At 36.8% G+C, this 13,480-nt stretch overlaps 1 protein-coding gene across 4 annotated transcripts in view; it reads left to right on the top strand.

Annotated features, from left to right (window-relative positions):
- TBC1D4 (TBC1 domain family member 4) overlaps nucleotides 1-13,480 on the top strand; it is a 215,327-nt gene that overhangs the window by 163,855 nt on the left and 37,992 nt on the right. For 3 of the 4 annotated variants that reach the window (XM_025262748.3, XM_006054121.4, XM_044927230.2), the window contains 3 exons: nucleotides 2,579-2,653; nucleotides 5,364-5,590; nucleotides 7,341-7,505. In XM_025262748.3, coding sequence (XP_025118533.3) covers nucleotides 2,579-2,653; nucleotides 5,364-5,590; nucleotides 7,341-7,505 — 467 coding nt within the window. The remainder of the gene's footprint in view (nucleotides 1-2,578; nucleotides 2,654-5,363; nucleotides 5,591-7,340; nucleotides 7,506-13,480) is intronic. The other variant, XM_006054123.4, reaches the window with a different exon arrangement.

Genomic DNA, 13,480 nt, shown 5'->3' on the forward strand with positions numbered 1-13,480 from the left:
TCTTATATGTGAATAATGTTTATCATTGTAACCAGAGTCACTTCAGTAGCTTGGTCTGAGTATTTGGTTATCTTATGGCTGATTTAGAAATAATGGAAATAGATGATGAACAGTTCTGTTTACCATGCTGGAATGGCTGTTAATCAGTTCAGCTCAGTTGCTCAGTCATGTACAACTCTTTTGCGACCCCATGGACTGCAGCATACCAGTCTTTCCTGTCTATCACCAGCTCCCAGAGCTTACTCAAACTCATGTCCATCGAGTCAGTGAGGCCATCCAACCATCTCATCCTCTGTTGTCCCCTTCTTCTCCCACCTTCATACTTTCCCAGCATCAGGATCTTTGCCAATGAGTCAGTGCTTTGCATCAGGTGGCCAAAATATTGGAGTTTCAGCTTCAGCATCAGTTCTTCCAATGAACACCCAGGACTGATCTCCCTTTAGGATTGACTGGTTGGATCTCCTTGCAGTCCAAGGGACTCTCAAGAGTCTTCTCCAACACCACAGTTCAAAAGCATCAGTTCTTCAGCGCTCAGTGTTCTTTATAGTCCAACTCTCACATCCATATGACTACTGGAAAAACCAAAGCTTTGACTAGACGGACCTTTGTTGGCAAAAGAATGTCTCTGCTTTTTAATATGCTGTCTCAGTTGGTCATAACTTTTCTTTCAAGGAGCAAGTGCCTTTTAATTTCCTGGCTGCAGTCACCATCTGCAGTGATTTTGGAGCCCCCCAAAATAAAGTCTCTCACTGTTTCCATTGTTTCCCCATCTATTTTCCATGAAGTGATGGGACCAGATGCCATGATCTTAGTTTTCTGAATGTTGAGTTTTAAGCCAACTTTTTCACTCTCCTCTTTTCACTTTCATCAAGAGGCTCTTTAGTTCTTCCTTGCTTTCTGCCATAAGGGTGGTGTCATCTGCATATCTGAGGTTATTGATATTTCTCCCGGCAGTCTTGATTCCAGCTTGTGCTTCATCCAGTCTGGCATTTCTAATGATGTACTCTGTATGTAAGTTAAATAAGAAGGGTGAGAGTAAACAGCCTTGTTGAACTGCTTTCCCAATTTGGAACCAGTCTGTTGTTCCATGTCCCGTTCTAACTGTTGCTTCTTAACTTGCTATACAGATTTCTCAGGAGGCAGGTCAGGTGGTCTGATATTCCCATCTCTTTTAAGAATTTTCTACAGTTTGTTGTGATCCACACAGTCAAAGGCTTTGGCATAGTCAATAAGGAAGAAGTAGATGTTTTTCTGTAACTCTCTTGCTTTTCCAATGATCCAGCGGATATTGGCAATTTGATCGCTGGTTCCTCTGCCTTTTCTAAATCCAGCTTGAACATCTGGAAGTTCATGGTTCACATACTGTTGAAGCCTGGCTTGGAGAATTTTGAGCATTACTTTGCTAGCGTGTGAGATGAGTGGAATTGTGCAGCAGTTTGAGCATTCTTTGGCATTGCCTTTCTTTGGGATTGAAACGAAAACTGACCTTTTCCAGTCCTGTGGCCACTGCTGAGTTTTCCAAATTTGCTGGCATATTGAGTGCAGCACTTTCACAGCATCATCTTTTAGAATTTGAAATAGCTCAACTGGAATTCCATCACCTCCACTAGCTTTGTTTATAGTGATGCTTTCTAAGGCCCACTTGACCTCTCATTCCAGAATGTCTGGCTCTAGGTGAGTGATCACACCATCGTGATTATCTGGGTCATGAAGATCTTTTCTATATAGTTCTTCTGTGTATTCTTGTCACCTCTTCTTAATATCTTCTGCTCCTGTTAGATCCATATCATTTCTGTCCTTTATTGTGCCCATTTTTGCATGAAATGTTCCCCTGGTATCTCTAATTTTCTTGAAGAGATCTCTGGTCTTTTCCATTCTATTGTTTTCCTCTATTTCTTTGCATTAATTACTGAGGAAGGCTTTCTTATCTATCTCTCCTTGCTATTCTTTGGAACTCTGAATTCAAATGGGTATATTTTTCCTTTTCTCCTTTGCCTTTCACTTCTCTTCTTTTCTCAGCTATTTGTAAGGCTTCCTTAGACAACCATTTTGCCTTTTCGCATTTCTTTTTCTTGGGGATGGTCTTGATCCCTGCCTCCTGTACAGTGTCAGGAACCTCAGTCCATAGTTCTTCGGCACTCTATCAGATCTAATCCCTTGAATCTATCTGTCACTTCCACTGTATAATCGTAAGGGATTGATTCAGATCATACCTGAATGGTCTAGTGGTTTTCCTTACTTTCTTCAATTTCAGTCTAAATTTGACAATAAGGAGCTCATGATATGAGCCACAGTCAGCTCCCGGTTTTGTTTCTGCTAACTGTATGGAGCCTCTCCATCTTTGGCTGCAAAGAATATAATTAATCTGATTTCAGTATTGACCATCTGGTGATGTCCATGTGTAGAATCTTCTCTTGTGTTGTTGGAAGAGGGTGTTTGCTATGACCAGTGCTGCCAACAAATTTGAGTGAACCCCCAAAAGATGAATTTCATACTAACACAAACAGACAGCTGCCTTTTATAATTTTAAAGTAAAAATTCAAACCGTGTGAATGATTTAATTTTACTCTTCACACAGGGAGCTAACAGAATGAGAGGTCGGCTTGGAAGTGTGGACAGCTTTGAACGATCCAACAGTGTTGCTTCAGAGAAGGTATGCACGTGGAGCTCTCCTTTTTTTTCTGCTGTTTCAACTTGGCAAAAACAAACACTAATATGGTATTATGCCTGGTTAGTTATTTTGTTATGAGTCCTTCATGACTTCTAAAAAATAACTCATGAGCCTTTATTATTTCAAAGAAGATTCTGTATATTAGCTCCTTTCTGTCAACTAAAAAAAGATCTACAACTTGAGAGTTGTGAGTTAAGTTTTATTTGGGGCAAAATGAGGACTGCAGCCTGGGAGGCAGCATATCAAATAGCTGTGAGAGACTGCTCCAAAGCAGCAGTGGGGGAAAGACAATATAAGGTTTTGGTGAAGGGGGAGTTCAATACCATAAGCACTGAGCCACAAAACGGTTTTACAAAAGAGTTTTTGTTAGTCAGGAGGATCTGATGTCACCATGAAGGGATTTAGTGCTTCTCTAGATATGAGGAGATGCAAGGATTGAGATAATAAAATCTGTTCCTAAAAGCATCCAACTATCTAAAGACCTGTCCCACCAGATTCCCTGGAGCACAGAGTGCCTCACTCCACTATGGACTCCCTTAGGGGCTGTTGAAGGTCAACAGCTGTAGCAGCATGGGGTTCAATCTCCCTCTGTCGTCCCCTTCTCCTCCTGCCCCCAATCCCTCCCAGCATCAGGGTCTTTTCTAATGAGTCAACTCTTCGCATGAGGTGGCCAAAATACTGGAGTTTCAGCTTTAGCATCAGTCCTTCCAATGAACACCCAGTACTAATCTCCTTTAGAATGGACTGGTTGGATCTCCTTGCAGTCCAAGGGACTCTCTCAAGAGTCTTCTCCAGCACCACAGTTCAAAAGCATCGATTCTTCGGTGCTCAGCTTTCTTCACAGTCCAACTCTCACATCCATACATGACCACAGGAAAAACCATAGCCTTCACTAGATGGACGTTTGTTGGCAAAGTAATATCTCTGCTTTTGAATATGCTATCTAGGTTGGTCATAACTTTCCTTCCAAGGAGTAAGCGTCCTTTAGTTTCATGGCTGCAGTCACCATCTGCAGTGATGTTAAGGCTTAGATATGGTCAATTACATCCTCCAACCCCATTGAAGGCACATGCACACACATACACACACACACAAAAGCTGCTAAATGGTTATACTAGTAGAATACAGATCTTTGACCCACTGGGGTCATACCAGTGATAGGTTGGTTGGGGTTACCTCTAATTTGTTAACATGTATGACCTTAAATTCATGGGAATCCCTGGTTACACCTTTGTATCCATCCCAGTAGATGTCAAGGCCATAAATTAGTACCAGAAATCCACTGAGTTCCATACCAATCACTCTCTCTAAGGGTAATAACAGGCATAGTTCATAAAGTACCCAGCCTTGTCTCATAATTACTAGATTGATCATTTTTAGTATGATTTAACCATTCCCAACATAGAGGAGCCTTTAAACTTAAATGACCATAACCTGGTGTTAACCATGAATTTAAGGTCATACATCTGAGATGCTGCCTCCTGGGCTGCAGTCCTCATTTTGCCCCAAATAAAACTTAATTCACAACTCTCAAGTTGTACATCTTTTTTTAGTCGACATTTCTATCTATTCAACTGAAGCTTTCTCTTGGTGGGACAGAACACAGTTTTGGCTGACTAACTCTGTTTTCTCAGGCTTTTGACTGTTTGGAGATAGTATATTTTGGGGAACAGTATTTGAACAACTATTGATCCAAAGCCATAGAAAAAGGAACCCTATAATTACTGTACTTATAGGGCGATCTTTTGTTCGCTCCTCATATTACTTCCCCCTCCCCTATGTTTAACCCTTTTAACTGCAACATTAGGCTCTTTTTTATCTCATAGACAATTCTCACTAGGTTTGGTTTCCTGTTTCCTCTAACATGTAACCTGAGGCAGATGTAACCTATTTGTTTTTAATGGAAAAATACTAAAATATTTTCACTAAACTTTTTGTGGGTAGAATTGAGGACAGTTATGAGTCCATGAGCCCTAACCCATGTTTATCAAGCTACAGATTTCTACAGCAGAGCCCGTTCTGGAGAGTATAAACAGCATACTTGTCTAAATTGAAAGATTTATGTTGTCGACCCATGCAGTATGAGAGGCATTCCGGCATAGCTCACTTTTCATTCATTTCCTGTTTTTCATGTCTTTAAAAATTTTTTTACCTCAGGGACCACGTAGTTAGATAGAAACATCCACTGTGAGGGAGGATACTTAACAGGCTTTATTTCATTTTCCTGACGTCTTTGCCATGAGACTTGGGCACTTAAGCGTTGTTATATTGTTTGACAGTACAGGAAGCGTGCAACTGAGATGTCACGGAAATCAGTAGATATATGAATACAGACTCCACCCTCTTTTGGTCAGGATCTCTTTTCATCTTTCTGGTAACAAGAAGAGTACAGTAGCTTTGTAGCATTTTACCATAAGGGGTGAGAGGGAAGAATACCTTTTCTTATCATCCCTTTCACTTTCTGGCCTATCTTTACGGATGCTGTCTTACAGCTGCTTATCAGAAGAAATGGGCTGTGGTGATAGTGATTAGGCTTCTGCATGGATTGAGTAAAAAAAAAAAAACAAAAAAAACCACAACAGTTTGTCATGACTCAGGAGGCAGAAGAGACACTGTGTCCCTTTTGAGCTGTGTCTGAACAGGTCTGCCATGATCCATGTAGGAAAGAAAGGCCTGACTTCTTGCGTTTCAGGACTACTCGCCAGGAGACTCTCCACCAGGGACCCCGCCAGCTTCCCCCCTGTCCTCAGCTTGGCAGACGTTCCCTGAGGAGGATTCCGACTCCCCGCAGTTTCGAAGACGGGCCCACACATTCAGCCACCCACCTTCAAGCACGAAGAGGAAGCTGAATTTGCAGGATGGGAAGGCCCATGGGGTTCGCTCCCCTCTTCTGAGGCAGAGCTCCAGCGAACAGTGCAGGTGAGTCCAAACCTCTCTCCAGAAACTGGAACCAAATTCTCCTGTCCCTGTGTTCTGACCACTGTGGAGTCAAGAGTTTTTGTGACTTCCTGCTGTAGCCAGTATTTAGTTTTCAGGAAGACCAGAAAAAGAAATTAAATTATCAAAACCTTCATCACCAAGGGAAGCAGGCAAGCTTTAAGGCATCCCCAAAGAGCAGGGTTCAGACATTTTGGATGCAAGTATTTTTTTTCCTAGAAAAAATAGAGAAAACAAGATATCATGCCATTGTTTTATCTGAAAAACCTGCTGACAATACATGTTCCTCAGTGTCTCCTTGATGAAGGTGTTCACGAAGCAGCAAATTTGAAAATAACATAGCTGAGCTTCCTGTAAGCTTATAATGAAAAACACAAGGGTTAAAAAGAATCACTCATTACCTTTCTACATGGGGTAAAATTTGGCTGTTATTTAATTTCATAAAAAATTATCACCAAATGTGAAAATTGTTTTGTATCTAGAATAAAATTATGTTTATAGAGAAGAATGCATATACCATAATTGACTTGAGCATCTATTAGAAATTATCTCACATGATATTTAGGAAATACTTTAACAAAATAGCATTTGATAAGAGATAATAAAATTTGCAATTGTAGAATGATTATACTTCTTACTGTGTAGTACAAGTCAGAATTTATATCCTAGGACTAATTTTGTTTCTCTTCTTTACCTGTGAGTTTGGTTTAGGAAATAGTTTGATGGGGATTCCAGTCAGAGGGGAAAAAATAAAATCAGAACTCTAAGTAAAAAAGAAGATTAATTTTTAAATTAGTTGCTATTAAATTTACCAGCATTTCTTTTAAAAATATAATTGAATCCTCATTTTTAAAAATAATTTCATATTATAAACAAGATATTTAAGATATATAAAAATAGTAGAACTAATTATCCTCAGATTTTTCTTTTATGAAAAAGAACTAAGTATTCATGTATATAGCAAGCATTTTTTATGATCATTTATATTTACCCAAGGCATTAAGTATCTTTTTCCAGGAAAAATTATTTTCAATAATTTAAAATATTAAAGGATAAATGATGTCTGTATTTTCTTATGTTTTCCACATTTTGTAATGTATATACTCAAAGAATTTCTGTCAATATGAGAAGATGCAATTTATATCATGGTAAAAATTTGCTATGAAAAGAATCTTCTGGAAAAAAATCTTTGTAGGCAACTTAAGGATTCAGATAAAACCATGGCTGCACAATTCTACAGGCTGCAAGAAAGAACATGGACATTAACATTCATTAAGCCAAAGGTATTATGATGACTCCCAACAACCAAACATGTTGTTCTTAAATTTTTAGAAGCGTTTATATCTTTAAAATAATTAAGTCTTTGAACTACTGATAATCAGTTTTTCCTTCTGGAGCTTGTTTCCTGTAATTATTTGTGCTTTCCTACTTTTTCCCCTTGAAGTATCTTTTGCAAGTCAAAATAAACACTTTCTGTCCTAAAATTGTTAAGAGCATTTTAGAGACAAACACATATGCTGAGAAACACTGCATAGATGAGGAATTCAGTTTGTGAAACAATGAACCAGGTCATCATCATCTAATAGAGAACTGCATGCATATAAATTTTTTCCATATAAATTCAACTTTGATTACATTAATAGCAAGAACCTGTGTATATGCTATTTCATAGTGAATGAAGATTGTTCCAGAATATAACTTAAGACGAATTTGCTGTATTTTCTGTACTCAGCATCCTTCCACCAGCTCGGCGCATGCACAAGGAGTGTAATTCTTCCTCCAGTCTTCCAAGTCTTCACACTTCCTTCTCTGCCCCTTCCTTCACTGCCCCCTCTTTCCTGAAAAGCTTTTACCAGAATTCAGGTAGACTATCCCCACAGTATGAGAATGAAATCAGGTGAGATCAGTGTCCTCTGTTTGCAAAGCAACCTTTCTGCAGTGATATACTGATATGTTACTAAAAAGTGGCTAATTGATTTGAGTGACATGAATGCATCTGTGTGTTGTGCCTGTTCTAACCAGTTTCTAATATATTGGCTCCAGTTCCAATTAATTTGAAGAAAACCTTTACAAACAAGTGTTTCAAAGCTTTTTGATGACATGATTATCTTACTTTGGGGACTATATTTTTGTACTCTTTGTGTGTTTCTTTGCCTTGGGCCCCACAGTCTGAGCTTTATTTTGTTTGGGGTAAGACCTATGCAAATATATACTAAGCAAACCTCCCCGATCATGTCTCTCTCTTTTTTTCATTTTTAGCTTCTCTGGACATATAAAGCCACTTATTTAAACAGCTGTACTAAAGTAATGGATATTATATATTTTTATTATTAAATATATAGAATATTTCCTAGGTGTTTCACTGGTTTTTCAATGACATAGACTTACTTTTCTGAATCTCAGCATAAGTCACATAATGGCTACAGGATCATATTGATAAGGACTCTTTCTGGCAGCATGAGGGATCTCTTGAATTGTGTAGATGTTCAGTTTTATTTTGTTTTTGTCCCCAGTATTGAAAATGCGTAACCTATTAAATCTTGTTCCTTGCTGTATAACTACACAAAATTAAATGTGGTGATTTTTTGAGAATTACCATTAGATAATTTTTGAAATTCTGAATTCTTACTGATCTTGCAGATTCTCAGTAGGATATTCTAGCCTTTGGAAAGCAGTGGATTAAGCTGGAAATTCTCAAGGGGTTGTTGTTGGCTTAGAATTTTCTGAGATTCATTTTTATTTTTACATGTAGCTTGAGCCATCCTTTTTTATTGCTGTATAGTATTCCATTTCATACATCACAGTTTATCCATTCTCTTGCTAATGGATATTTGGGTTGTTTCTATTTTTTGATAATTTATAATTCTTGCAGTCAAGGAGAGGGATACATGCTGTCAACCAGCCGGCATGCCACTAAAATCTTCTTGGGTGTTCTTTTGGCCTCCTTTCTTTTAGACATAGGGAATTCAAAAAGTTAGTATAATTAGGCAATGTGCATTAACTTATTAAACTATAATAACCCTTGAATTATCTCTGAATGTCTTTTGTCCATGTATGTCAAGCTCTTTTCATCCCAATGCAGGCAATTAATATTGGATTAATAAAATTTTGAATCTGAACTGTCCTTTGAGTTAGTTCAAAATTATGCTGAAATATTGAATTTCTATTGAAGAAAGCTGACAAGAATTGATTTCAAAAGGTTTTTACAGGCTCAACCTTACGTGAGAAGAAGAAAACCATAAAAATTGCATAATGTATATGGAATATGCAATGAATTTAGAGAACTGATAGTTTAGATAATTGAGAACCAATAAAACATTTTATACATGTTAACATTAAAAATTTCAGTCTACCTCAGCTCTATAGTTCTACCTATTGATAAGAATACAGCACTTTCAGTGGCACCTGTTTTCAGGTTCCTGCTGTTATATTAAAGAGAACATCTAGAGAATTCCTGTTTTCTTCCAGAAACAGAACCATGTCTGAAGGTGACAGTTAGGGACAGCCACCAAGAAGGTCAAGGACTAGCTGTGAATAGGTTATAGAGTACAAAAGCAGTGACTATAAAAGATTATTATAGTTGCTAATTTCGGCTGAGGTGTATGTATTATTCTTATGCCAAGCTTCCCTTAGCCCACTACACCTCATTCTAATAGGAGCGTATTGAAGTCAGAGGGCAAATATTTAATTTTGCATTGAAAAAAATGTACCTCTTTGTGGTGATCTTCTTTTAAATGCTATATTTAGACCTGTGGAGAACTTTTAAGTTTATAGGATCATTAAAAACATCCTATCTTCTGAAATGTGTAGTGTTTTCTTGGTTCTGAGGAATTCTAAAAAATCAGAGAGCACTTTCTGGTATGTTTTTGTTTCCTTTTTGTACAGTGTTTTGTAATTTGACAGCTTAGAATCAATAGGCCAAAAAGACACTTAAAATTTCATGAAAGATTATGCCGGTTGTAAGCATCTGGCTCCATGGATTATCACAATGAACATCCCACATCACCCCCACTCAGTCAACACATGGAATGCTGCCAGCGCCCTGGCAGCTCCTCCTATTTTCCCACCCAATCTCTACCCCTCATCCTGACCTCAGATACCATAGTTTAGTTTTGCCTGGTTTTGAACTTTCTATAAATGGAATGATACAGCATAAATTCTTTTATATCTGGCTTTTCTCACTGAATAATGGTTTATGAGATGTATTCTTTTATGTGTACTTCAGTTTATTCATTTGTATTGCTGAATAGTATTTCATTTACTACATCACAATTCATTCCTTTTCCGGTGGACATGTAGGTTATTTCTAGTTTTTTGTTTTTTATAGAGTACTCTCCCTGGATAGGGGTCTCTCAGGTGACTCAGTGGTAAAAAAATCCGCCTGCAAATGCAGGAGATGCAGGAGACACCAATTCTGTCCCTGGGTCAAAAAGATATCCTGGAGGAGGAAATGGCAACCCACTCCAGTATTTGTGCCTGGAGAATTTCACAGACACGGGATCCTGGTGGGCTACCATCCATGGGATCACAGAGTGTCGGACACCACTGAGTGGCTGAGCATGCATGCACGCTCCCTGGATATTATCCATGTCTACATTGGTATATACTTGTGCATTGTTAGTAGCTATCTACACAGTAGCAAAATGGTTGGACAGAATTCACTCTTAATAGGTTTATTTCAATTAGTCAGTCACTTTGACATAAATTTACTACAGCCTTGGAGAGAGATTTTTTTTTTAATTAGTATTATAAAATAGCCTAGATTTATAGGAAAATTGCCAAAATATTATGGAGAACTGCTAAACCTTTATCCAGATTCATCCATTTTTAACATTTGCCACATTTGCTTTATCATTCTGTCTGTTTCCATGTATACATGGATATGTATATGCATATATATTTTGTTATTCTAAGCCATTTGTGAGTAGATTGCAGATAACATGTCCCTTTACTCTGAATCTTTCAGTGTGTGTTTGCTAAGAATGAAGATATTCAAGAGTGTGGCTTTAAGCCAGGAATTTCTGAACTCTACATCTCTCATTATCACTGGTTTCAGAGAAAACATCGTATGCTCACAATGACCATGATATCTGCAACTATTCAAAATAGAAAGAAAGAGGTCCATAAAACTATGTAATACAATTTTCATTTGGGTAGCTCATATCTTATTAGAGGCATAGTGTGGATCTGTAAATATTCATAGTTAAGTAAAGTATAGAGTAGGTTAATACATAGGTTAGCAAATACTATTTAAAGAGCATGATCATTTGAAATTTGAAATTCAGATAGGCATCCTTCTCCAGAACCACTATTTTGAATTATTAAAAACATGTAGATTATTGTTGTTTAGCAGGCTGAGAAAAAGAAACTAAGATACTTTTAATATCATGGTTTACTTAGTCATAGGTTCATTTGTGTAACAGTGAAATGCTAAAGGAAAGAGAGTACATATATGTTTCGTTTTACCTTACTTCAAGTTAATTCTTAAAAATTCAATGTTATTCCATTGTGTAGTAGCTGAATTATAATTATGCATAATCTGATGGTATATTTACATAACATCCATTTAGCAAATATAATATATCCTTTTATAAACAAACATCTGTTTCCTCCTTATTGTTGCTTCTCAGCTTTTGTGCCTATATTTGAAAAATTTGTATTGAAATTCACTGGTCAAGTGATAGTCATTACATCTGCTTCTAAAACTTTTCAGCGACAAAATAGGTTTTTGCTGACAAGTACTTTGTGGTGTAGTTTGGTTCTATAGTTTTCTCATATTATCTGATAAGAAAATAGTGTAATTACTCATGGTACAATATTGAAATTATTTGTACTTTATTGATGTCTTACGGGAATGCCTTTTTATTCTAAATCCTGGTTTTGGACATCACTCTTTTCCTGTGCTAATTCCGTTCCTTGTTTTCCTGTGGTACTAGACAAGACACTGCTTCAGAATCAAGGTGATTAGAGGTCTAAATATTTTCATTTACAAATGTATTAATTCTTCCAACTGATTATTACCATTCACTTAAAAAATCAATTTTGGCTGTCTTCTCCATGCATGGCATCCTTCCAGTGATGTGAAGGGTATATGGTAGGGGAAAAATGACTCCTGGTGTAATCAAAGATTATGAATGATCATATAAAAGATTGATTGTAAACAAATCCTGTTTCTACTCTATTCCACGTTGACATTTCCTTAGGACTCTGCTGTGGCCCTCAGTAGAGATTAATTCAAATTTGAAACTAATGGAAGTAAATGAATTTGCTAGTTTGGAGGTACATATGTACATTTAAGGAGTTTATTTCAAATCCCAAGTAGATGCAGAAATAAGAATCCTAAAAGAAATCAAATCTGATTTTCACTGAAAAATATTCTTAGTCTATTTCTGTTCATCTTAATTGCTGACACATGGGTTACTTTGAGACACTGCTGTGGCCTTCCAGACCTCCCACTGGGCTGGACACAGGAAAACACCTACTTCCTTTTTATGGAAGTTTGACCACATCTATGATGACATTTCTTCCTCCTGACACACACGCTTTTTGTGGTAAATGTCCAGAATCACTGCTGAACAGCTTAACTGAAAATGATTATTCTTTCCTAGTTTCTATGCTTTGCTCGTGTCACAAGCCCAGTGGAAAACAGATGTTCCTATCTTCCTGTTGGGGTCACTGACATTTAGATTTCTTTCTAATGGGAGTTAAAATCCAGTATAAAAGATTGGGTTAGCATGAGATGTTCAAAGAAAAAAAATTATTTGGGACCACATTGATAAGATAAAAAGTGACTGAGACTTGTAATTGACCTACATTTTTTAATGGTTTGCATGTAAGACCATTTAAGTAATATTTCTTATCTACTTCCAAAAGCCTAACAGAAATGTTAAGATTTTCTGTGTCCTTCTAGAAGGTTCTACTTATAGGCATGGAACTAGGTCTGTGTTTTACCTTAGTGGTCATCTGGCCTATTATTTTATATATGGTTAGACTGAACCCCAGAAATGTTTAATATCTTGCTTGATATAATTTATATAACATTAAGTTATAAGAATGTGAGTAAGCAAATGAGCTCCCTAGAGATATTTTAAATTCCAATGCAAAGAACATAATTAAAAAAATTTTTTTTCATTTAGTATAGAGTTTAGGAAATAAAATTCTTTGTTCTTGTTCTTTTTTGTTTTACACATTGATGAATCTATCTCATTTGATTCAGCTTAATTGATTTCCACTCGATTAGCTTATTCTCAGTTTTATTTAATTAGTAAAGATATTCCATAGGATAATAGATGGGTACCCAGTTGAAACCAGGGCTTACATAAGCTATTAGTCCACCTAAAGTAATTATGAATTAAATTGTACTATGAGCCTTGTGGGAAAACTCTCAAATTGCAACACTGTGTTATTCCATGCAGCCTTTCTTGAGGCATTTACAAAGAGAAAGCCTTTTCAGATTTCTGTTAAGTGGTTTTCTTTTTGTTGTTATTGTTTAGTGGATTAGTTGTGTCCAACTCTTTTGCGACCCCATGACCTACCAGGATCTTCTGTCTATGGGATTTCTCAGGCAAGAATACTGGAGTAGGTTGCCATTTCCTTCTCCAATATATGTTGGTATATATATTAATGTGTTTTCTATTTGATCCTCCTATTTTAAAATAAAAAAGTGTTTACATTTTGAAATCCAATGGTTTCAAAAGAAAACGAAGTGAGACATTTTACATAAATGAACACATAATATAATAATACTCTATAATAATGTAAAATGACATTATTCCATTAAAAAAAAAAAGGAAAGAGAAGTACTGACCTAAAGACTTAATGCTAATTACAGACTGATTTTTTACCCTAGAAATACAGGGGAACCTGGGAGTC

The sequence above is a fragment of the Bubalus bubalis genome, chromosome 13 (assembly GCF_019923935.1).
Source record: "Bubalus bubalis isolate 160015118507 breed Murrah chromosome 13, NDDB_SH_1, whole genome shotgun sequence".
Lineage (NCBI taxonomy): Eukaryota > Metazoa > Chordata > Mammalia > Artiodactyla > Bovidae > Bubalus > Bubalus bubalis.